The 26,913-nt window shown below is 37.1% G+C and overlaps 1 protein-coding gene across 1 annotated transcript in view; it reads left to right on the top strand.

Moving 5' to 3' along the window:
- The window catches only part of GBE1 (1,4-alpha-glucan branching enzyme 1), a 281,160-nt gene that overhangs the window by 220,691 nt on the left and 33,556 nt on the right, over positions 1 to 26,913 (top strand). The window contains exons 13-14 of the mRNA XM_035015151.1: positions 21,870 to 22,054; positions 23,648 to 23,778. Coding sequence (XP_034871042.1) covers positions 21,870 to 22,054; positions 23,648 to 23,778 — 316 coding nt within the window. The remainder of the gene's footprint in view (positions 1 to 21,869; positions 22,055 to 23,647; positions 23,779 to 26,913) is intronic.

Below are 26,913 nucleotides of genomic sequence, written 5' to 3'. Positions count from 1 at the left end.
CCTGTAGAAGCATAAATTACAAATGGAAAAGAATAATGATATAACTTTAAAGCATAAATACAATTTATAACTATGTTGTAGAAATGCCTACAACAGTTATATTCCCTTTATAAATACATTTAAGAAATCTGACAATTAACTAAAAAGCTTATATGATTATTCTTAAAAATATAAGTCAACAGTTTTTACAGAGGAGTTTTATAGTTTGGGAAAAATAACCCAGAAACAGCTTTGCAACTTTGTTTACACCCTATTGTCTAAAAGACTCTTGAATTACTTTTAATAAAAACAAATGATAGGTGTTTAGGCCTCACCAGCACACACAAACCCACTGTCATTGAAAGGTCCCATTTTGACATGTGGTGAGATGACCATTTCGTGATGAAGAGTTGCGATGAGAAAAATGGAAGCTTAAAAATCTAGATAATCCACTCCTTTTTGATATTTTAATCATATATACATCATGCGTGATTATATATGGGTCATGAGTTAAAGTTTCTTGTTGTATTTAGGAACAAACTGATAACGTGGGTAAGTAAATTTATTGTGAGATTGTTATACTGAGTTATTTGTGTGGTCTCGCCTTCCCACCACATTAGTCAGCCTTAATAACACCTTTCCACAAACAAAACATCCAGATATCTTGGATTATCATTCCAATAAATTATCTACAGTGTAATTAAAAATATTAAATTATGTGGTTAAAAATTCACCCCACATCTTATATTTTCTTTCCTTTCCTTTTTCTTTATTACAATGTGAAAGTGCTGTGCACTTAAAAATATTTTTTTAAGGATCAGCTTATTTTATCCCTAGCTTTAGACTTTAAAGTAGTAGTATGACATGAGAACTTAATTATTATATGTTGAGCAAATAAACATTTATAACCCTGGTACAGTTTTAAAAATCCATTTATTGGCTTTTTGAAAGACATTTTATTTATTAAAGCAAGAGTCTTCTGAAAGGTATGCGAACTAATAGTAATCTCTCTCTTTCTGTCTTTTAAGTAGGAGACTTAAATTCTGTGTGTATATGGGTTCTCCTATAAATGAGACCAAATAAATATTAGCAGAATAAATAAAAATAGTCAAACATGTTCTTTGGCTTACAAAGTTGGAAAGCTACTACTATATTTGTTAGTTGATCTCAATATTTTTGGTGCCAGACCTTTCCAACAGCTCTTAAAGAGAGCTTGATGGGAATCAAATGGACGAGGTAGGATCCCTTTATATATTCTTTGAAGATGTGTAATCACTTCCTTGACTACCTGACGCAGACAGCATGTGCCTTCTATACATAGAGAACATGTGTACCATTTCCAGCAACGTACCTACCTTTCTGGTTTCATAAACATGCATTTTTCATGCATTTTCGGAGGTGATATCACCGAAATTGACTGTTAAGGGAGCGCAAAAAGTAATAAATAATAATCTTAGATATTATGATAGTTTTTGTCTTCCAGAGCATCCCAGCATATAAACACATAGGCAGTAGATCTGTGGTATTTAAATTTCATGGGGTAGAAGCAATTAGGAAAAGAGTGTCTACAAAGGCTCCTGAGTGGGGTGTAGGTAGAGTGAGGGTTGGTGGGGGTGGGGGGGTGCAACAATGACAGAAAGGTCAAAAGGCATTAAACACTGTGTTTTTTCATTGTCACTTCTGGGCCTTCTATTCAAGTACTGCCCACCTGGTTCTGTTTCTTAAAATGATATCACAAAGATAATCATTTCCGTTTTCTGATTTGATGTGTAGATTCTAGTTTTGGGATAGACAGGTAAGATTTTAGTCCTGGCTCAGCCATTCCCATGGACCTAAATTGTTCTATTGTGTAAAATAAAGACTTTGGCCTCATATTTTTCCCAATAGGTATTGATGAGTTCTTATTCCCTTAGAAAATAGTTCTCAAGTAGCTAAAAATGAACAGGTTTAAGTTTTAAATGTTTTTGAAAACTGCGGGGGGGTTGTCTTCTGTGGTTGCCAGCTTACTTCCACCTTAATTCTTTTATTCTTCTTGGCTTTTTTTCTCCTTCCCTTGCCAGTATATGCTGCCCCTGACTGAACGAGGGCAGGAGTTGCCTGAGCAAATGTAACACCAAAGGCCAAGACAATTTAAGATAAAGAGGAAATTCTTAAATTCTAATTTTCCTTCCTGGAGACACCCATCATTTTTTTAGTAAAAGACAAGGATATCCATTCATATTTAATCAGTTGACTTCAAGGTCACATGTTTAAATTGGAAACAGTGCTAATATCTCTATATTATTAGATGCATATTGTGAAAATGATTTTCTTAGAGAAGAAAATACTATGATCATTATACACATTAGCATTTAACATTGAAATCCACTTGTATAAACAGCTTTGTTTCCTAGTATCATTTTCTATCTATGTAAACTTGGGTACACAAAATACTTGTTTTCTTATGAGTCAGAAATATTTTCATAAGTGAAACCTTGTTTTGTCTTGGAAAGATTAACTATAAAAGGCAAGTATAATTATTATGACTAACTGGTAGAAAAAAAACTTTTTGCATTTTAATAATTAGCAGCAAATTTGCTCTTTTCTGACCCTTAGCACAAGATCTTTTATACCAAGCAGCATTTCCTCTGCAAATTGGTGATGTACATTAGTGACACCTGAGTTGTTTTTGTTTTTAAATTGTAATTAAATAAAACAGTGTGGCTAAACATGCAATAGCAACAGTAAGCATTGGACTGGACATAGTTCTTTTTACCATAGTTTTGATACACATTTGTTTTTATTATTTTTATAATTATAATAAAGTAACTAAGACATGAATCTGAGAAAATACCAGAAAATTTGAAATCATTGCTTTAAAATGCACATTTCACAAATTGAGAAATAGGTTACTAACATGTAAAGCTAGTATCTTACCTGTTTTCCCTTTACTTTGCCAAACTTCATTGTGTAGTTATGGGTGCTAACTCTGCTTTCTCATATTCAACACTCAGACCCTTGCCGGTGTCCTGCCGCCTTCTCTTCTCTGGTTTCCAAGGTCATCATTGGCTTGCAGGCCTCTGCACCCACTCCCTGAACTCCCTTCTTCACCTGCCTCGGTTGACTTTCCTTGTGTTTTCCTTCCCTGCCTTCTCTGCTATACCAGCGAGGCCTCCCCTGTCTCTTTCCACACACTCCTTTTCATCTTGTTTCTCCTGCCACATTCGTGTTTGCTCCCTTGTCATCCTGGGCCTCTATCATGTTGGCCCTATTCTTTCTCTCTCAGAAAGCTCATCTACTTTTAGGCTTTGGACATCTCTTTAAGTAGATAATTCCCAAATCAACATCTCAAGATCCAACATTTTGCTCTAAACTACAAGCATACATTCTGAAGCTACCTCCCTGAGATCTCCACGTAGTATCTTGTGGCTCTTCAAAGTCACTGAATCCAAAACTAAAACCATCCTCCCTACAAATTATGATGCCTTTTTAAGATTATTATTACTATTAGTATCGTCATCTTTTTCCAGTAACTGGTTGTTGAGCGCTAAGACCCATTTCAGTTGTTCTTTCCTTTTCCTTGTTCTTAACATTCAGCCAGTAGCTAATTACTGTATCTTTATTATTCATGTCTTTTTCCCTATGTGCATTCCCACATGATTTGCTATGTATATTGCATTTGTTTAGACTTTTAAAGTTTTCAATTATTTTCACATACATGATTTCACATAATGAAACCTACAAAGTCAGCATCCTTTTTATAATGTTGATTTTGAGGCAGTGTAACATAATGGTTAAGAGTTCAGGTTTGAGGGTGCCTAGGTGGCTCAGTCAGTTAAGCATCTACCCTTGGCTCAGGTCATGATCCTGGGGTCCTGGGATTGAGCCCCATGTCGAGCTCCCTGCTCAGTGAGGAGTCTGCTTCTCCCTCTTCTTCTGCCCCTCCTTCTCGCTCATGCTCTCTCTCGCTCTCTGAAATAAATAAATAAAATCTTTAAAAAAAAAGAGAGAGTTCAGGTTTGGAGACAGTCTGCCTAGATTCTGATCCTGGCTACTTTACTTCCTAGTTGTGTCATCTTTGGCCGATTACCTAATCTTTCTGTACCTCATTCATCATCTCAAAAATAGGGATTATAATGATACCTATTTTACTGAGCAGTTGTAAGAATTAAAATATTTAATGATGTTAAGAGTTTGCAGTGATGTCTTACATATAGTAGTGTGTGATAAATCCAAGTTCTAACTATATTACAAGTAAGGGAAAGTTACACGGCTTGAGGTTATATATCGTGAGAAACTGAGTCCTAAAATTCATGTCTTTTATATCCATATCCCTTGCTTCCCCTGCTGTATGACACATAATTTTGTCTATTTCCTAAAGAGAATTTCTTTATTTATTGGATGGCCTAATTTATAAAAAAGAAAATTGTTTGAAAGGATAAAACTGAGCAATAGAATTTATAGTTCTGTAAGTCAGTTGGTAGAGTTTACCTTCTTAGTATGTTACCATTCTGTGCTCCCACTATTCCTATAAACTTTTTTTAATGGATCCCAGGAATAGCATTAAAGCAAATATGTATATATTCTTAGATGGTTGTTTAGAATGTCTGCTAACTTATGAATATTTAAATATTCATGAGTCTTGACATCTGTCACTTGGAATGTTAAAAGTTTCTTTTTTCCCCCCAAATACCTGACACATTTAATGATTCTTTTTTTTTTTTTCCATTAAATGATTCTTTGTAAAGTTTCAAGAAGTTTGGGGGAAACTTTGACAGTTTGTGAAGGACCCAGATAACTATTGTGCCATAATTCTGGATGTTTATTTTAACCTTCTGTTTAGTATAATTAGAGCCTCTTGGATATTTCCTTACCCTTTAGGCAGACTATAGCATTTATTTCTGAATAGCTTTCTTTATGTTATATAAAATTTAATACAATATATTTGTTTCAGATTGACTTTAATCTGTTCTTTGAAAATAGCATATTTTTTAAATTTTTTTTATTGAAAATAGCATATTTTATATTGTTTCTTTCAGCACTATACAAATACTTTCTAACCTGAAGAATGGAGGTTTACTTAGATCTCTGTCACACCCTTCAGCTTTTTGGTACAATTAGGTGAAATTCATCTAATTGTACGTCTGTAGGTACAAACATTTCACAAAACCGAAATGCTGCCCTTCCTACACACTCCAATCAAAGTACCAAAACACCCTTTCCACACAAGGAAGAAGGAAGAGAAACAGAAAGTGAATGTCTCCCCCTTTGAATCAGCTCTTTTAAAACAATCTTCTCATAACAATTCTGCCGGTATATCACTGGACAAAACAGACACAGAGCCATAAATGGAAGTTAGAAAATGTGTCTTTTCTTGAAAGCAGTTTATCTAGCTTGAAAAAAAAAAAAAAAAAAAGCATTCTCAGACTGAAGGAGAGATATATTTCTGACATAGGAGATGATATTTAAGCTTGTTATTGAAGAATAGACAGGATTCTGGAGGCAAAAACAAGCATTACAAGTCAAGGACTAACTAGAAAGATGTATAGGCAGGAAACATTGGCCATGATCATATTACTTGGGTCATCTTTTTGATGGAAGCAAGATCTGTATATTGGGAGATAAAGCTCAAAGGACAGCAAAGAAACTTTCCTCACCCAGGCACAAATAATAGTGATGAGTATTTCTAAATGAAATAGTTTAGTGAAATTGTTGGATTGACAAAAGTTAAACACAAAACTGATCCAATTACTAATTGTATTGCTTTGTTTCTGTGTTAGAATTTTAGCTTGTATGAAAGCACAGAGAATGATTTAGACCAATGGAAAATGTTCTGGTTTATATGGAGGGGAAGGGTGGTGGTAGTTTACATTGTATCAAACCTCTCTGGGACATTTGTGTATGATAATTTAAACGTCATTACTTTTAAGACATTAAAAGTGTTTACATGATTTTGAACCTCTCTTTTAATTACCTTCAAAGACAGTTGATAGGCTAATTCATAACCTTGTCATTATATTTTTTACAATTCAAATTAAGTGTTACCCAGAGCAAACTGAGACACCTGAAGCAAGTCAGTGCAAATACTGAGAACTTTTCTCCTCACTGTGGGAGGAAGTTCACAGTGCTTGCCACAAGCCATCATGCTGCTCTGGAACTTTTTTCTCATTTATTTGGCACCAGTGGCCTGAGAGGAAGCAAGAACTGACCGCAGGGAAGCAGAGAAGGCTAACTAGCTGTTGGCAGGAACTTGGAGCAATGGAAATATCTTCCAAAGGCAAACTGATGCTGGTCCTTTGATTAAGTTATGAGCAGGTAGTTAAGTCTCTCTACTAGGGGGTTGTAGTTGCTGACTACAGAAGAAAGGCTGTGGGAGATACAGAAGAAAAGCTGTAGCAGGCTGTGCCGTGAAAGAGCCTGATGTTCTTAGGCTTATCTAGCCTGGAATGATATCAGGATTGAATTTAACCGATGTCAGTCATGCCATACAGAGGCTTTAAGTGAACGGTTTCTTTCCAGTCTTATTTCCTATGGTTATATGCTTCCTCTTTCAATGTCTCTGCTTAGCTCTCAATAATTCATTAGGGAAATTTGTTAATCTCTATTACTATGTATGTTTGATGTGACCAAAAGGAACTAACCCTGACTCAGTGGTAGCATATCCTAATTATAGGCAAATTTTAGGGAAAAATAGCACAATTTGACTCAATTACTAAATTTTGGGGTCTAAACCTAAAGTTAGAAGAGCCACAAAATCACATGTATATAAATTTTGTAGTCATCCAATATATTGTTTTTCACATTTCCTGTTTTCTTGACTTGTTTTCTACCGCCTAAAAAGATATGGAGTCTTTCAGCTGGTGCCCTGTTCACTTGCAAAACTTGTACACTTTTTACAATGATGTGCATTAGCAAATCATTTTCTAAGGCATTTGTAATATCCTTGGGAAAAATATGAATTCAGTTAGGATTGTATTAAATAACCTCATTTTTTTCCCCCACCATCTCTTCCTTAGTGTGGTTTAGTCCCCTTCTTTTCCCCCTTAAAGAATATTTTGAGTCTTCTGCTTCATGCAGCATCAGAATGGTTTCAGAACAAATGGCAGAGTCCACTACTGTTGCTGTGAATTTTCTTAAGAAAACACTGTGTAGTTTTTAAGAAATTATTTTTGTTCAAAAATGACAGTTTTCTCCATTTAGTCTTACATGTTTTGTTCATTTTTACTTGGTTTGATTATACTTTTATTATTTGTTTTAAATCAGAACGGTGCCACAAAAATTGCCTGTAGGTCAAGGTATAATTAGCAACATGAGCCATTTGAAATTCTGCCACTTAGTGGTGTGGCATTCAGAGTAGGAAAACACCCAAGGAGGCCTCAGGAAGAGAGAACCTAAGTGATTTATCTTCTCTCTACTGATTTACATCCCCTCCAACCCCCCACTATGGATGGGCTCCTCCGTATGCACCCTTTTCCACCCATTAGCATTTTCCTCTGTGTTTTTTTTTGGGGGGGGGTGTTTGTTTGTTTGTTGTTTTTAAAGATTTTATTTATTTGAAAGGGGGTAGAGAGAGAGAGAGCAAGAGTGCAAAAGCAGAGGGAGGGAGAAGCAGACTCCCTGCTGAGCAGGGATTCAGACGTGGGCTCAATTCCAGGACCCTGAGATCATGACCTGAGCTGAAGGCAGATGCTTAACCAACTGAACCACCCAGGCGCCCCTCTGTGTTTTTTATGGCCCTCATTTTGCAATCAGTAAGGAAGCATTTGTTACACACTTTCTTTGACTCCTTCCCCTTTGAACTGGGTGTTCAAAAGTAAGCTAGTACTTTCCCTAAGTAATATATAGCTTACTATAGGAAGCAGACATGATTTCCTTCGTTTTCTTCTTTCAACACATAATCACATTCGTGAATGTTCTTATTACTCAGTGTAGTTATTATAGTTCCTTATTTATTTGAGAGTGAGAGAGAAAGAGTGAGATAGAGAGAGATCACGATCAGGGAGGAAGGGTAGAGGGAGAAGCAGACTCCCCACTGAGCAGGGAGCCCAATGCGGGGCTCAAACCCTGAGATCTTGACCTGAGCCGAAGGCAGACACTTAACCCACTGAGCCACCCAGGAGCCCATCAACACATATTTAACAAATCCTCGAATGTGCATTATATGCCTGCTATCACATAAATTAAGTAATAAGGATAGGAGATGAAAACATAGTGTATCTATCCTCAGTCTAATAAAGAGACAGGCAGAAACAACAAAAACACAAAAATCACACTCTTTAATAATTGCTTTAATAAGGAAAAAAAAATTATACCTAAGTGGAAACACAAGCACCAAAGCTTTCCTGCAGGATTTTGAAAAGGCCTCATGGAGACCAAACAGCTGTAACATGGAGTAATAACATCAAGACAGCAGAACATGCAAGGCACGAAGGGAGCACAAGTCCGTAATAAATATACTTTATTTGTATACTTGAGAGTGAAATTGGAAATACATCTTTACACATCCTTTTATAGCTTTTTTATTATCTTCCCTAATGTCTGTACCTTCGTAATAGGTTTCCAACTAATGTTGCTCAAATCAAGTACCTAGCTCCAGATACCATGGAAAGAAGACAGACAAATCTAAGTATGAATACCAACTTCGATACCTTACACCTGCATCACCTTGGAGAGTCACATTACCCCCGATCTGTTGTCTGAAAATGAAAATAATGTCCCCTCCCAAACTGAAGGGTTATTGTGACTATCATTTGAAATAATTTCTAAAACTCTAGCACAGAGTCCATGTACATAGAGCGCTGTTGCTTTTATTATTTTAATATAGTTTTACGATTTCATTTATTTAAAATGTTCTCCCATAGTCTTGATTTAAATAAAAACATAATGAGATATACCATTATATATCATTACCCTTCAATATAGTAATGCTAATTCTTTAGCATTTCAAGTAAGACTGGTTTATAAGTGCGTTTTCATTAATTCTACCGCATATATATGCAATATAAAGTTATTCTTATTTTGTACGTATGGACATTGATGGTTAAGAATGTTTTACTTTGGTTTGTTTTATTTTGACAGCCTTCTTCTCAAAACACTTGACCTAAGTATTTACTTCATCTACTATCCTGTTCCTTGATCATAGGAACTGACCACTTAAAGCAATTCTAATCATGTAGATAAGTGAAGGGATTGATGGGTTTGGCTGTGGTCCAAGCATAGTTCAAGTTGGAAATGTTTTCTTTCTGCACTGCCCAGAGCTCATTTGGCCATTGCTTCAAGACTTTTTGTGCAAAATTTATCAAGGGGAAGACTGGGGAGAGCAGAATAGATGGAGGGTACCGACCAGCCTTACTACAGTGGCTTTCATCTTCAGTGCCATTCCCGGCCCCTGTCCGCTATCACAGGATCGGAGGCCTGGACTGTAACACCAGGTGGAATGGGAGAGTAGGTATAGCATTTGACTCAGGCCACCATCCCCTTTATCTAGGGGATGGAGGACTGGAATTTATCATGTATTTTATTGAAAATATTAGTTTGTAAATTTGTTACAGGAATTTTAAGGAAACCTAATAGTACACTAGTCTTTTTTCTGGCTGTCTTAAGATATGGTGCATATTATATGCCATAAAACGTTTATGAATACAAAGCTTACATATAGTTAAGACAGACCGAATTTCTTCCAAATTTCTTCCTCTCCCTCTGCCCCTCCCCCCAGCTCGTGCTCACCCCCCACCCTCTCAAATGAATAAATAAATTTATGAATACAAAGCTTACATATAGTTAAGACAGTTCACTCGCAGGTATTTAGTTAAATACTCCCTGTCAGAATATCCTAGAATAAACAAAGAGAAAAAGTAAAGCACTTCATCCTCACAACACAGTTTTCAGTTCTTTGGTTTTACCCCAGACATCACTGCGATTGCTCCCTTTCCATTCGTGAATGTTCTCTCTTATTACTCCGTGTAGTTATTATAGGACTTCAGGTTTTAGTTCAACTGCTAGCACCTATTACTGTTGACCATTGTTTCTTCTCGGGACCCCTCCGTCCCTGGGGTCCATCTCCTGTCTCCCACTCACCATGGTTGTCCTCATCTCTCTCTGGTCCTTCCCCCTCAGGCTTCTTTCCAGGCCTCCTCTGCCCCACCTCGCCCTGTGAGTGTTCCTCAGGCTTTCCCATTATACTCCCCTTCCTGCATGCTCTTCCCAGGCAATTTCATCCACACCTGTGTAGTCAGTTACCCCGTATATTTCTAAAACCCATGTACAAGCTTAGTTTGCAAAGGTGTGTTTTGTTTCTTAACACCACAGCTAACTTCTAGAATTCCAAGGCTGGGTTTCTAAGACCAACACCCCCTCTTTCCCTGTGCAGTGGCAGAGTTCCAGGCCGGTCCTCTCTGCCTTGCTGTGCCACTGTCTCAGCACCTTCACATCTTCTTCTCTTTTTTTAAGATTTTATTTATTCACGGGGCGCCTGGGTGGTTCAGTTGGTTAAGCGACTGCCTTCGGCTCAGGTCATGATCCTGGAGTCTCGGGATCGAGTCCCACATCAGGCTCCCTGCTCGGCAGGGAGTCTGCTTCTCCCTCTGACCCTCCTCCCTCTCATGCTCTCTGTCTCTCATTCTCTCTCTCTCAAATAAATAAATAAAATCTTTAAAAAAAAAAAAGATTTTATTTATTCACTTGAGAGGGTGGGGGGTGAGCACGAGCTGGGGGAGGGGCAGAGGGAGAGGAAGAAGCAGACTCCCCCACTGAGCACAGAGCCTGGAGTCGAAGGCACACGCTAGCCCAGGCGCCGCCACGTCTCTTTTTGTGGGGGGAGGCGGGCACGCGGGGAGATTTGCCAGTATTCTCTGCTTTCCTCTCCTACTACCCTTTGTTGTTTTCACTCTTAACCTTGAAGTCTTTTTTTTGAGGCCTCTCCTCCATACCCTCTCCAAAGGAAATATATATTTTTATACTTGTTTAATTCTGTCTCTCTTCTCTATTAGACTATGAGATCTATGAGGACAGGGATCATACTGACCCACGTTAAACATGTTTTCTGATACACAGGATACATTTTAATACTTTTGAAATTATAATCTTGTGTTACAGTTGAGCATATGACCAGTGTAGCGAGTCCTGGGGCTCAGAATATAATCACTGACTTGGACCTTTTAAAGGAGGAATTCAGGGGAGCCTGGATGGCTCAGTCGTTAAGCATCTGTCTTCAGCTCAGGTCATGATCCCAGGGTCCTGGGATCGAGCCCCGCATCGGGCTCCCTGCTCAGCGGGAAGCCTGCTTCTCCCTCTCCCACTCCCCCTGCTTGTGTTCCCTCTCTCGCTGTGTCTCTCTCTGTCAAATAAATAAATAAAATCTTAAAGAAACCATGAGTGACTATGGACTCTGAGAAACAAACTGAGGGTTCTAGAGGGGGGTGTGGGGATGGGTTAGCCTGGTGATGGGTATTAAAGAGGGCACGTACTGAATGGAACACTGGGTGTTAATGCACAAACAATGAATCATGGAACACTACATCAAAAACTAATGATGTAATGTATGGTGATTAACATAACGTAATAAAAATTTTTTTAAAATCTTTAAAAAAATAAAGGAGGAATGCACAGGAGAGGGGCTCCACAGGACAACCCTGAGATCTGGAGACCAAAGCATTTGATTTCAAAATAGTCTTGAGGATATTAAGAGGAACGGGCATTGAAGTTTGTTTGTTTTTAATGTTCTCTTTAGGAACATACCATATACACATATATACATGCACACATGTATATATTTATACACCTATATACGTGCATTTTAAGTGTATATATAGATACACTTGATATCAATAATGAGTTACCTAAAATCCACAGCATGGAGACAGTGGTGGACTTCAATGGTGAATCTGCAGCAGCACTGCTGAGTTTGTTCTGTTTGCTCCTTTATGTCATCTTCTGGACCTGATTGTTATACTTTGTTTCTGTGCCTCAAAAGAGATGATGTTAGATCTTTAACAGTTGTAGAGGGAATAGTCCAACTTTAACAAATATTAAGGGAGTACCTGTTGTAGGTATAAGACAGCGGAGCATACTATGAAGAAAAAAAAAAAAAAATTAGGCTTGGTCCCAGCCCAGAGCCATACTGATCAGTATCAAAGGTGGGCCTGAGGGGCGCCTGGGTGGCTCAGTTGGTTAAGCAACTGCCTTCGGCTCAGGTCATGATCCCAGGGTCCTGGGATTGAGTCCCGCATCGGACTCCCTGCTCAGCGGGGAGTTTGCTTCTCCCTCTGATCCTCCCCCTCTCATGCTCTCTGTCTCCCATTCTCTCTCTCAGATAAATAAATAAAAAATCTTTAAAAAAAAAAAAAAGGTGGGCCTGAGGAATGGATAGCAAGTTTATTTTTCAAAAAAAGGATATCACAGTCCCTGATTTGGAAAAATATTTTACATTGTGCCCCACCCTCCGGAGAGTTGAATACCCACTAAAGGACTAGAGGAAAACCAAGGCATTTGATTTGAAAATAGATACTTCCTTTTTTTTTTAATTTTTTTATTGTTATGTTAATCACCGTACATTACATCATTAGTTTTTGATGTAGTGTTCCATGATTCATTGTTTGCGTATGACACCCAGTGCTCCATGCAGTATGTGCCCTCTTTAATACCCATCACCAGGCTAACCCATCCCTGCACCCCTCTCCCCTCTAGAACCCTCAGTTTGTTTCTCAGAGTCCATCATCTCTCATGGGTCATCTCCCCCTCCGATTCCCCCCCTTCATTTTTCCCTTCCTACTATCTTCTTTTTTTTTTTTTTTTAACATATAATATATTATTTGTTTCAGAGGTACAGGTCTGTGATTCAACAGTCTTACACAATTCATAGCGCTCACCATAGCACATACCCTCCCCAATGTCTATCACCCAGCCACCCCATCCCTCCCACCCCCCCACCAACTCCAGCAACCCTCAGTTTGTTTCCTGAGATTAAGAATTCCTCATACCAGTGAGATCATATGATACATGTCTTTCTCTGATTGACTTATTTCACTCATCATAACACCCTCCAGTTACATCCACGTCGTTGCAAATGGCAAGATCTCATTCCTTTTGATACTTCCTTTTAAGAGCTAGTCTTCAGTATAGTTAAAGAGGAGTAGGAACTAGAGTTTTTTTTTACATTCGTAAGAGGACTATACCTTATTCTCATATATACATAACTCAGTATCAACAAGCTGTTCCATAACATACACAGCATGGAGGTTGTGATAGGCTTTAATTAATTCCTAGGTAAAATTAGTATGCATTACAGTTTAGAGAAGCAAAACACACAAAGCTGCTAATCAAAATGTTCAGCAAATAGAGCTGGGCTTTTTTCATTAGTTGTATTGTCTCGAATTCCATCACTCGAATACCAGCTGGCTTCTTGTCAATTTATAGCTTGGACCTTTACATCAAACAGCAAAAAATTAATTACAGGAAAAGCAATCCCAATAGGAATTTTGTGCCTAGAGGTTTTACACAATTAACCAGACATGAATGGTGCTGTTTACAGAGGAAATGGAAAGGAGAGAAGGAACTTGGTAGAATTTTCTAGAATCATTAATTAACTATAGCAGTGTTAGTTACTTGTTTCCCTGTTTTGGTTTTAAAGTTACTTATTAGCCTGTCTTCTCATTTCTGGAAGCACCCAGTTCTGTTATTATAGTGAATGCAGTGAATCATGGCATGAACTGTGAATTTTCTTACAAAATATCCCAGGTGACCGCTCAAAAAATTACTGTCTTCCCTTCATTTTGAATTAAGTAACATTCTATGTATTACATCAGTGGTCATAATCATAATTTAACAAGCAGATATATCATCCTTTGATGGTTAGTGCCAGGTTACTTGTAAAGCATATTTTTGACTTGGAAGGATTGTTCCCAAATGTCACAATCTTTGCCTCCATGTACTCAAGTTAGTTTAAATGCGACTTTTCTAAGCTTCTTATGCCCAAGGTTTGAAAAATGCTTCCCTCAATTTAGGCTTTCGCTTTTTTTTTTTCTTTTCTTTTTTTTTTTATATAGCTTAGAAACTCTTACCTGTGACCCATTCTTCTAGTTACTAACATTCTAATACAGTGAGTGGTACTTACCTTTTTAAGACTCAAACTCCCGGAGAATGTGAAGGAAACCTCTCTCCTCAGAAAAACACGCAGGTGAACATACATACAGTGTTTCAAATGAAATATCAGGAAATCACCAGCAATGCATGAGCTCCAAGTTACAAATGCCTGTTGCATTCTTTGAGGAATATATACATATATTATGTATGCATGTATATATAACATTTGTATATAATTTAGAAATATACATACATGTATTTTTTTTATTTTGTTAAATTAAAATACTCATTCATATTATATGTTTCTTATTCCAGCAAGTTATCTGTACTAAAACAAATCAGTTACCTTTTTTGCCATCACCTGAATAAATTTAGATTTCGTATCCATCTTTATATAGCAACCCTTAGTTATAAGCTTATTTGAGTGGTCATATTTCACTGCACTGTCTCAAGTGCTGCCACATTCCCTAAGTAATTTGTAGACCATCGCTGAGAAGAACATTCTTAACTTGTTTTAATGATAGTATTTTTCTTCATTAGGTTTGTGAGCTGTGAGCTAGCGTAAGATACTAACAGGCATTCTCCAGTTTTCTCTGTTCAGCCTGAGAATGGTTCACTATTATTCCAAGGTCACTTTGAAAGTCTTTCTGTGATTTGCTTCCATTTATCTTATGTTTGTGTTTACAGTTTTGAACCAAATATGAAATTTAATGTTGCGTTTGCTTACATTAAAGTTAATTTGCCCCTTGTCAGTTTATTTACAACAGAGAACATTCAAAAGCCACCCTGTAGAATGTTTTGTCTGCAGTCACTAATGTAATTTTTTCTATCTATTTCTTTGTTGTATGCAACTTTCTATATCTTTCAGTTTAAATGAAGCCTCTCCAGGAAAAGATTTTCAGAAAATCTAAATTAGTCTCTAATAGAGATTAATAAATGATTCTCTAGGGTCTTCATCATACCTTGAAATTTTTAAATAGCTCTTTTTTCTAACTTAGAAATTCAACTTCATATTCCATAATATATAAATATGCTTATTGGAATGTTTTTTAAAGTAGTGACTTTATACTCATAAAGGATAAATGAGGTGAAAGTTAAAATACATAAAAAATCCTAAATTGGATCATGACACAAACATTTGTCCTGCTTTCATCTTTGTCTTTTATTTTTCCAAGTACTGAATTTGATCTCATGTAATAACCTTTTTTATTAATTGTTACTAATTTTTAGATATGCTATTAAAAAGGTAAATGTTTAAAATTGACAAGTCTTGGAGTACAATAAAATGAAATCTTAAATTTAAATGGTGAAAAATGCTTTTAAAGTAGAATATTAAGCATATGCATTAAGAAATGTAATTTTGTGTTGAACATTATTTCCAGTAACAATTTGTTAAGTTGTGCCTATGTCTTCAAATGATTAATAATGTTCAAAACTTGGAAAATGTTTTCTCTTAGAATCATATCTGCTTTTTACCTTCTCAACAGCTATTTTGCATATTCAGTTTTCTTAGGGAAATATTAGACAAGTGTACAAAGATGGATTTATAAGATTGCTCATGTTTTATAGTACTAAAATAATAGAAAAAGCCAAAATGACTAACATGAGGAAAACAATTAAATAAAATTGCATTGTATGCACATAAGGAAGTACCATCATGGGGAGATATATATACTTATTGACCTGGAAAATGCTTATATTAAAATTCAAAATAGCATATGATTCTATTTTTGTTCAAAACAAGTTGTAGATAAATAAGATAGATGGGTATCCATATATAGATATAGAGATATAGTTATAGATATAGATATAAATGAAAATAAATAAAATATTTACCAAAAGGAAAACAGTGATGTCTTAGTCTACTTTGGCCACTATAACAAAATACCATGGATCCGGGAGCTAATAATAACAGAAATTTATTTCTCGTGCTTTCTGGATTTTAGAAGTCTGAATGCCAAGAAGGTTGAATGAAGTCCCTCTTCCTGTTCTCAGACTTCAAACTGTATCCTCGCATTGTGGAAGGGGCTAGGGAGCTCTGTGGAGTCTAATTTATTTATAAGAATGTTAATCCTATTCAGGCTGGCTCCACCCTCATGACCTAAGCATCTCCCAAAGACCCCACCTCCTAATACCATCACATTGAGGATTAGGATTGCAATATAGGAATTTGGGGGGGAAAGTAACATTCAGACCATAGCAAGTGGTTATTTTATAAGATTTTAGATTGTGTGTGTGTGTGTGTGTTTAAAGAAAATAATGTGTGAGTGTGTTACTTACATAATAAAATAAAAGAAAATATAATACTAAAATAATAGTAACTAATATTTATTGTCACATACTATGTGTCTTGTACTCTTCTAAGTAATTTGTATATCTTAACCTCATTGTAATTGTGCTACTCTTAAATCCTTATTTATGCTATAGATTATAAGGATGTGAATTTCCATGCTAGACTGTTCGAAATAGATGATAATGTGATTTCACATTGTATCCATTTTCAAATGGAATTAGTGAACCCTTAAGGCTGTATCCAGTGTGTGTGTGTGTGTGTCTGTGTGTGTCTGTGTGTGTGTGTGTTTCTGGGGAGCAGGATCTTAGCTTTTAATCAGATTATGAGATGGGTTCATACCATCCTCAGTAGTTTTGATCAAACTCACCATTCAATTCTATACTGATGAAAACTATACTTCCAAGGAGGAATACTAAGAGAGAAAATAAACCATACAGTGGAGAATTTATATTTTCACCTTCTTAGTCTACCTGAGACAGTTAGAAAAGATAGCAAGCAACAGAGGCTGTAACCTGAGTCACATTTTCAAGAAGCGTGGGGAGAAATGAGGAGATGGGAGAGGCGTCAGTAGTGTTCCAGCCAAAGGAGAACTCTGGTTTCAGGAGGTTCCTAAAATGTTAATTTTAAGTGGACTATAATCAACTGTATACTATATGCACTGTAAGTATATATATATATATATATATATATATATATATATAGTATATGTGATAATATATATACTATTAGTATATATGCTATAAATAACCCTTAAGAGCTTGTTCAGAGGTTTTGCAAGATGAACATGTAGGAATAATGAAGGAAGAGACCAGAGAGGGGATTCCTAACATAGCAATATGATTTGCCCCATCCCTGTGGGTGTCTTGTAGCAAAATTATTTTCACATCCATTCTGCCTTTTAAAAATCTAAAATAGTAGATAACTCAAAGGTCATTCACACTGGGCTTAGGGAAATTGGTTTGTATTATTAAATATATGAATAAATGCATCCGTGTACAATTTCAGTACTTTAAAGAAAGGAATAAGGTTGTACCATGAAAACTAAGTCAAGAGGAGCCAACTAACTAGTTGCCTGTTGAATTCATCCTGGTTACTTGTATGCCTGCTGCAGAGTAGGGCTGGTCAGTTCCCTCCCTCATCTATTGCCTCATCTATTGCCCTTTATGTAATTCTTTCCTGAACAGCATCCATAATAAGTGGACATGTGTATCGTAAAAGCTTGTGTACATTGAAAGCTGAGAGCTGCCAGGCCCTGTGCCCACTGCCTCATTTACCATGTTTGAATCTTAAAAGAACTTTCATGAAACATATTATCCTATTTTACAGATGAGTAAGCTGAGCACTGGAGAAATTAAATTGCCTAAATTCACTCATAAGTGGCTCACTCAGATTAAAACCCAAGTCTCTCTGTGTCCATGGGCATCATGTTGCCTAACTGTTTTTTCCTTAGACATATAAAGAACTTTCAAATCTCAACTCTGTTTTCCTTCAGGGAGTGGCCTTTGGCCCTCCTGCTTTCAGTACAGGGAGGTTGATGAAAATGTAGAAATCTGCCTGGGACTTCCCCCAAAGATAATGAATAAGGTAATGAATGTTCATCCGGAGGATGAACATTTTTAACAAGCTTCCTTGGAATCTATATGTTTTCTCTGGAACATTCCGTAGATTGAAAAGCACAGCTCTATCTACATTATTTCATTCCTCTACCAAATGGGTGGTAAGATAACAAGGCCTGGGTTTTTGGGTTTTTTGTATGTGTGTTTGTTTGTAGCATTTGTCACTGACCATCCTTTTGAGACTCTTCTTAGCCTTTGATGTATTTTTTCTTGATGTCCCTCTTACTTTGCTAACCATTGTTCCTCAGTTTTTTCTAATTAATCTTCCACCTGCAGTTCCTTAGGATGCTGTCCATGGGCCTTTGTCCTTTTGTGGATGTAACTACTGTCTTTTATTGAGGCCTTAACAAATTACTCTTGATTCTCACCCCTCAGTTTTAACTGAATTTAAGTACCTTATTTTTATCAATGTTACTGTATATCCATGAATGCCTGTGTATTCTTCAGGTCTTAAATTTAGCATGCCAAAAAACTCACTATCTCCCTCCCACATGCTTCCTCTGTCACCATTGTTCCCTAGTGTGGTTAATGCCAGCACTACTCAGACCCCTGAGCTTGAAACTTCAAAATTGCTCTCAGAGTTCCCTTTTTGTTACAACCTACGTTCATCAGGCAGCATCCAATCTTGTTATTTTCCTCCTCAGAAATGTCATTTGTTTTTTGTTTGTTTGTTTTGATTTGTTTGAGTGTAGTTGACACACAATGTTACATTAGTTTCAGGTGTACAATATAGTGATTGACAGATTTATACATTATTCGGTGCTCACCACAAGATTAGGTAGATCTATTACCATGCACCTCTATTACAATATCATTGACTTTGTTCCTTATGCTGTGCCTTTTATTCCTATGATTTATTCATTCCATAACTGGAAGCCTGTATCTCCCACTCCCTTCACCTATTTTGCCCATCCTGCCCCAGCAAACATCAGTTTATTCTCTGTATTTCTAAGTCTAATTCTGCTTTTTGTGTTTATTCTTTTTTTTTTTTTTACATTCCACACATGAGTGAAATCATAGGGTATTTGTCTTTCTCAGTTGGACTTGTTTCACTTAGCATAATACCGTCTAGGTCCATCCATGTTGTTGCAAATGGTACAACCTCATCCTTTTTATGGCTGCGTAATATTCCTATTTTTTATACACACACACGTGCACACACATACATACATACACCACATCTTATTTATCCATTCATCCATCAATGGACACTTAGGTTGCTTCCTTATCTTGGCTATTGTAAATAATGCTGCAGTAAGCATGAGGGTGCACATATCTTTTGGAATTAGTGTTTTTGTTTTCTTGAATAAATACCCAGTAGTGGAATTATTGGATCATATAATAATTCTACTTTTAATTTTTTGAGGAACCTTTATACTGTTTTTTATAGTGGCTGTACCAATTTACATTCCCACCAACAGTATACAAGAAATGCCATTTGAATCATTCTTTTCCTCGTTCCCACCGCATCTTGTCATCTCTTACCTTACACTTTGGATTCCATGTTAGCTTTCCTGCTATTTAACTATCCCCAATATCTAGTGTCTTTTTCACACTGTATAGGTATTTTAATAATAAATGCATTTGAACTTCTCATTCCCCTACTTAGGAAATAGCCTTTAGTTTCCTACTGCCTGTGGTGTAAGCTCCTAGGCCTATCCTAATCTAATCTCATCTTGTCTGTCCCACCTCTCTCCTTACCACTAACCCTATTTCATGGCTAAACCAGACTCCTCACCACATCTCACCTTCTCAATCTGATGCATCTGCACATGTCATTCCATTAGCTTGGAGTCTCTGTCCATGTATGAGAGGTTGGTCATTCTTTGCACTGTATTTCCATGGTATTTATTTCTGACAATATGATGGAGTAGTAAGAGTCAGGGTGCTGAAACCAGACTGTCTGGATTCATAGATCCCAGTACTTAATAAATGTCTGTGACTCAGCTTCCTTACTTATAAACTTGAGATAATAATAGTACCTCCTTTAGTGTTGTTGAAGATGGAAAGGATTAATTCATGTGCAGTGCATGTGCCTAGCGCATAATAAGCAGACATGAAGCATATGCTGCTGTCTCTACTGTGTAATCATGATGACAGTGATGTAGCTAGTCTCCCCCAGAAGAGGCTGAAGGAATTGCTCATTAATACTGTAGTCAACCCAGAGTTCATGGCCATACCAAAATAAAAGTATTGTGCTTATAGAATGCCTGGATCCAGTTTGGAGGCTACTATACTTTAGCCAACTCATGTCATTTCTAGTCTTTCTAAAGTTCTCCACTAGTTGAAATTTCACTAGTACTTAGACATATAAATTTCCCCAGGCTGGCAGTCCCTTCCTTAACAGTAAATAATGTGCTCCTCTACAATTCTGAAGGTGCATGAGTTTGCCAGTTGAATGGATGTTGGAGCAGGCTGTCCCATGGCTACACCATGGGACAGCCTCCAGATCTAAGCAGAACTCCAAAGCATGGCAGAGGGAAATTCCTTGTGTCACTTGAAGGCATCCTAAAGTAAATATAGGCCCATAGAGTCAGAAATCTGGTTTTCTCTCCTCTGTCACATCGCAGGTAAAATTGTAAAGAATATTGTGTAGACTGAAATACTAGAATTTAGCAAAATGTTTGCAGATGCTTTAATTCTTATGAAACTGCTACAGACATATTTGTTTGGATGCTATTTTTACTTTGATGGCTATGGTTCCAAAAAGTTAAATGCAAATTCCAGTGTTTCTTAGCAGAGTTTACTGTTTAAAGCAACTCTACAATAAAACATTTTGAATTACATCCTAGTTTACTAGTTTCCTAGTTTTTATTAGAATATTAATGTATTAGTTTCTTGAATGTAGGACACTCTTGTATTGGCTGCAGTACTTCTGACACAAAGGAGATGTTCATGGCTTAGAAAATTGCATCATCAAAGTGGCAAATGAAAGTAAACTTGGGAAAGCAGTATTTAATTTTTAAGGGGGAAAAAGAAGCTATAAAGTAGAAATCCACCTTGGGGAAAACAATAGGAGCCTATCTATTAGACAGTCAATATCTAAATTTAATTTTGAGAATGAAAAATATTTATGTGTTACTATTTTATTTCATTTTTCCAGTGTATTGAGTTTCTGGTTCTCATCATTACAATGATAAATAATATTTAAATGGTTCCAAATCAAGTGTCCTAGCTAAACACAGATGCGTGCAGATGCACGCAGACACATTTGAAATTAAGGATACACAGCTAATGGTAACATGTAGATCTGAGAAAGAAATAAGGAAAATGAAGAATAAGAGTGATGACTTGGGTTTCTATGGCACCTGAAGTTTAAAACGTACTTGCCTAATGTGTGGATGAGGTAGAAAGAACTCATTAAAATCTTTGGATTTTAATCAGAAGAACTAAATTTTAATGGTTGCTTTTATGCTTATTATCTGTGTAAAGTTTGGGCAAAAATGTCCAAAGCTTTGGATTTCTCATCTGTGAGATGGATATAATGAAGAGCCCCACTGAGGATCAAAACATAATGTGCATTCAAAGCCTTGAGAAATTGTAAAGCATTGTACAGATTACAGAAATGATGGAAATAAAAATTTTGGAAATTACTCAGAGATATTAGAGATAGTTTCAGAGATGACCTAAGTATGATAGAGGTAAGTGTTCTCAGTTTGTGCGTGAGGAAAAGGAGGTGTGTAACAAGGGCTGTATGGCTGAGCTGGAACCGGACCCTGGAATTCTGAGTCCAGATGTGTTCACTACTCTTTGTGCTTCACTGTGATGTTTTTGAACCAAGGTTGTATATCATTCACAGGACACAGCTGTGGTAAATTAGAACCTAATGGATTTTAAGGACTTTAACACATGTAATTATTGAGTCACCTTAGCAAGAAATGCTAATATCACTGGGTGAGGCTTATATTTGTTTTTTAACACAGGTAATGAATTTGGGCATCCTGAATGGTTAGACTTTCCAAGAAAAGGAAATAATGAGAGTTATCATTATGCCAGAAGGCAGTTTCATTTAACTGATGATGACCTCCTTCGCTATAAGTTCCTAAATAACTTTGACAGGGATATGAATAAATTGGAAGAAAGATGTGGTTGGCTTTCAGCTCCACAGGTAAGCTCTTTATTCTAAATGTTGTGTTTTAGTCACCAGGGTTGCACATGCTTGGAATGGCAATCGATTTAAATTTATATGCGATCTTCTAAACACCACTTCATTCTTCAGCATGTAGTGCCCTGGAACATACTTCAGGTTGTCAAAACATGTCACTGAAGTCTCTCCAATAGATAATGAAAATCTTAAACACACTGCCCTGCTTACTTTCCTGTTTAGTTTGTTGTTGGTTAAATTTAGTAATTTTTATTTCAATTGGTTAAAATAAGTGACAGAAGCTCGGTGTGGAGTCCATTTTGGAAATTGCTGTGGAAACATCTTAATTGTTTCGACTGTTTTTCTTTATATAAATAATTTTGCTGTCATAAAGGGACTACTTTGACAACATGTAGATTTCTTTATTCCTTTCTTTTCCCCCCCTTCCTTTACTGGTTCTCTAACTTGTCATCTCAATAGATGCCATACCTGTATGCTGTTTTGTATTTTTCATGAGCCTGACTCTCCTCTGGAATTAAAGTCTCAGTTTTCAGTAAGTTTTAGAAAATGTAATTAACAGGTGCAAATTTTATACAGGCTTTTTTTTCCCTTGCAAAAATTAGCATATAGTATGTTACTTATAATCCATTTTACTTTTTACTGGTGCTATTTGAAATTACTGTTGATGTGTTTTTACTTTGGTGTCTGTGATTTTTTTTTTTTAATGGTTGAACAAAGGTACTTATATATTCACCAAGATTGACTACCTGACACAAATGCCCTAATCACGTTTATTAGTAATGCAATTTCCAGAAGAGAGAGCAAAATGATGCTCCTTTTCAACAGGAACAATGTTGAATTCCAAAAGGCATGCTGTTTACTCTAGAGCCTTAGTTCACATTGCTAAATTACTAAGAGTGGTGCTGCTGATATTCATGGAAATAAGTCCTTTCAGAACCGGAGCTGCAAGAGGGTGGTGTTGAAAAAGCAAAGGCTTCTCACTGCCTACTATAAAACATGGTGTATAAATGGGAGACTTTGTAGATATAATTTCTTTTCAGACCTTCTCTTTTATTAGGAAAAAAAGATATATTGCAAAGAACATTAGGTTGCCATTGAATCTGACAAAGGTGTGCAATAATGTAAAGTTTTTAAGATACTACAATTTCAGAAATCCCAATACAATAACAATGTTACCTTTTATTTTAAAACGTAATTTTATGTACCTTACCTCATTAATCTGGGAACTAAAAGTTTTAAAGAAAATTCACTTGTAAACATCCAGAATACACACACACACACACACACACACTTTATATGTAACATAGGTACTGTATTCTTAAAACCTAAGCCACAGTGCTAATCCTCTGTGCTTTATTTGAAGTTGTCAATGACTAGTGAGATTTCTATACTCTTTAAGCAGTTTTTGAGATTTTGGTTAGTGTAGAGTTTGATATGGCAAAATTGCAACATGTTAAAAAAATATACTACATTTTCATTTGTTGGCTTAATGACTAAGAAATCTATTAATAAAGACAAAAACAACTTTTTAATAAGTAATTTGCTTATAGCAGCATCCATAATGTAATAATGTAATGTATGTGTTAATTCTTGCAGGCCTATGTGAGTGAAAAGCATGAAGCCAATAAGATCATTGCTTTTGAGAGAGCAGGTCTTCTTTTTATTTTCAACTTTCATCCAAGCAAGAGCTACACTGATTACCGAGTTGGAACAACGCTGCCAGGAAAATATCCTTTTTGTTGCTGGTGAATGTAACTGTCTGCATTCAATTGTTTATTACATCATAGAGAATAAGAAAGACCAATGCAGATCTTGGTGACAGTGGCTCTCAGTTACTCTTTTGAAAAATGAGGGACTTAAAAGAGTTGGTAAATCTTTGTTCTGCTTGGTTATACTGAATCGATCCTCAGCTTCATTCTGGTTCTAAAATGATTCTGAACATTTTTTAAACGATATTTTGATCCAATATGCAATTCAGGAGACAATTACAGTTTTTCTTTATGAAAATATTTTGTAAGTTTCCTTTAAGAATTGTCTCTTTTCCCTTTCTCCACTGAGAAAACAGACAAGAGCTATAAAGATAGCTTCCTTCCCTTTTCTCTTTCCTGTCTCCTCAAATGCAGGACATAGCCCACTTTTGAAGGCCTAAACTGGTACGGAATCAGGACATTGGGAGTGTGAGCAAAGGAAATGAGAGGGAGAGTGTTTTTGATATTCTATATATTCATTTACTCACTCATTTACTTGTTTCACAGATATTTGCTGAGCACCTACCCATTGAACACCAGTGTACCAGCCCTGTGCGAGGTGCTGGAGAGACAGGAATTCTCCTGGCAGATGTAGTCACTGCCCTCATGGAGCTTTTAAACTAGTGAAGAAGAAAAACATTAGTAATTGTAAGTTTGATCATTGTTGCAAAAGGAAAAGTGCAGTGTATTTTAAGAAGATTATGACTTACTAGGTCCATGAAAAAAAAAAATGACAGATTCAGGACCTAGCAACAACCCAACACAAATTTTTAAGCAGACCATAGAAATAATGTTCTTCTCCCCTGAAGCCCTCACAATGATCAATGTCTGCCACCTCAACAAGGTGGCTGATGCCAACATGAAGGCTGATGTGTCAGGATCTCTAGCTACAGTAAAAGAAACCTCCTGTTCTACTGGCTCAAATGGTAAGGGAGATGTATTTTGCCACACCATCAGAAGTCCTAAGGTAGGGTGACCCCAGCACCGTGACAATATCCTCAAGCTCCCTGGTTCATTCTGTCTTTCTGCTTTCAACTCTTAGGGTACCACCAACACCCAAAGGATGGCACCTGCTATAGCTGCAAGACAACAGCCATGGTTCCAAATGTAACCTTCTGACACAACAAAAGGCAGATAGACCTCTTTTCTCTTTTTAAGACTGAGGTCACTTAAACACATTTTCTTTCATCTTCTGTTGACCAGAATTCAGTCACACATTCCCAAAGAAATGTCTAGGAAGGAGAAGCGTATTGCCAAGACGGGCTGAATCAGGGGAATTACCCTGGAGTTTCCAGGAAGTGGGAAGTGGACTCAGGAAGTGGACTTCGGGGGGAAGTGGTTACTCAGACAGACCGTTTCTCCACCAGTGAAGAAGAAAGGGCCAGTGCTGTCTAGTTAAGTAGCCTGCGGCACCTGCCGCTCCCCTGCGCTATCAGTGAGTGTGGTGAGAGATGGTCCCCTACCCTTTGCCTGCCCAGCAGAGCACAGTTCCACCTGCCATCAGAGCATTTAGGAGACATGGCTGTCACTGTGACTAACAGCCCCAGGGTGCCCCAGTTGACACAGAGAATGCTCCGTCAGTGTGATGGGATTGCCTGCACCAAAGATGCACTTGTTCCAGGAAGCAAATGTACTCACCATTTTTATAAAGAAATGCAAATAAATGCTAGACATGTACCATCTCATACGTGACCCCTCTCGGCTCCAAACTGCTGAAGTAATGCCCCTAGACTCACTCCCCGTATACCTGAAAATGTCATATAGTCAATATGCAATCAAAATATAATTTTTTTAAAGATTTTATTTATTATTTATTTGAGAGAGAGAGAGAGAGAGAGAGCACATGAGAGGGGGGAGGGTCAGAGGGAGAAGCAGACTCCCTGCCGAGCAGGGAGCCCGATGTGGGACTCGATCCCGGGACTCCAGGATCATGACCTGAGCCGAAGGCAGTCGCTCAACCAACTGAGCCAGCCAGGTGCCCCAAAATATAATTTTTTTATAATCAAACCAAAATACATTTACAGTACACTTGGGAGCTACTTCAGTCTTTGTTAAGCACTATCCTTGACCCTAAGTCAGTAGGAGAGAAGAGATGTATAAAACCAAACTAGGATGTAAGTCATAATGCAGTAAATGGGAAGGGAGCAGGAATGTTCTACGGGAGAACAGGAGATAAGTAAAAGAAAAAAAATAAAGTGAGAGAAAGAGAGAAAGAAATTGATTGATGGAGTGATTGATTTAAGGAAAAGACCTTTAAGCCTGGACCTTGAGAAATGGATAAAATTGTAGTAGAAAAAATTGAGAAGGGCCATCTTAGCTGTTGGAGAACATAGAACGTTCTTAGATAATGAACAGCACAATGTATTAATTGGAGAATGATGACCCTAAAAAGGAATAAAAGATAAAGCTGAAAAGATAGATTGAGATCACATAATAGAAAATTTCAATGCTATATTAATTAGTTTAGACTTTTTTCCATAGTTCTGTATTGAATCACTGAAGGTTTCTGAGTTAGGGAGCTACCTGATAAGAATGTATGCTTTAGGAAAAGTTCTCACGGACCCAGTGTGTAGGAGAGCTTTCTTGAGGAAAGAGATGGGAAGTACAGATATTAAGTATGAGAAATTATAGTACATGTAAAAGATAATTAAGGCATGAGCTAAAGGAATGACAATAGGATAGAAAGAGGTATATGAGCATTTTCTTAGAGTGAAAGAACTCAGCAATTGTTTGGACTTGGGATGGAGAAGAGAAAATACAAGGTTTCACTTTAAACAAGGGGAAGAATGGTAGTGGTGTTATTACTTAGGATACCAAAGCAAGAAAGCAAGGAGGAGTAACCAGTTAGGGGAATAGAAAATATAAGTTTAGGGGCACCGGCTGGCTCACTTGGTAGAGCATGTGACTCTTTTTTTTTTTTTTAAAGATTTTATTTATTTATTTGACAGAGAGAGACACAGCAAGAGAGGGAACACAAGCAGGGGGAGTGGGAGAGGGAGAAGCAGGCTTCCCGCCGAGCAGGGAGCCCGACGTGGGACTCCATCCCAGGACCCTGGGATCATGACTGAGCCGAAGGCAGACGCTTAACGACTGAGCCACCCAGGCGCCCAGCAT

Source organism: Mirounga leonina, unplaced genomic scaffold, assembly GCF_011800145.1.
Source record: "Mirounga leonina isolate KUSES-001 unplaced genomic scaffold, KU_Mleo_1.0 Mir_169, whole genome shotgun sequence".
NCBI classification, from domain to species: Eukaryota; Metazoa; Chordata; class Mammalia; order Carnivora; family Phocidae; genus Mirounga; species Mirounga leonina.
Note: the sequence above shows the minus strand (reverse complement) of the source record. Positions and strands in the feature narration are given on the sequence as shown.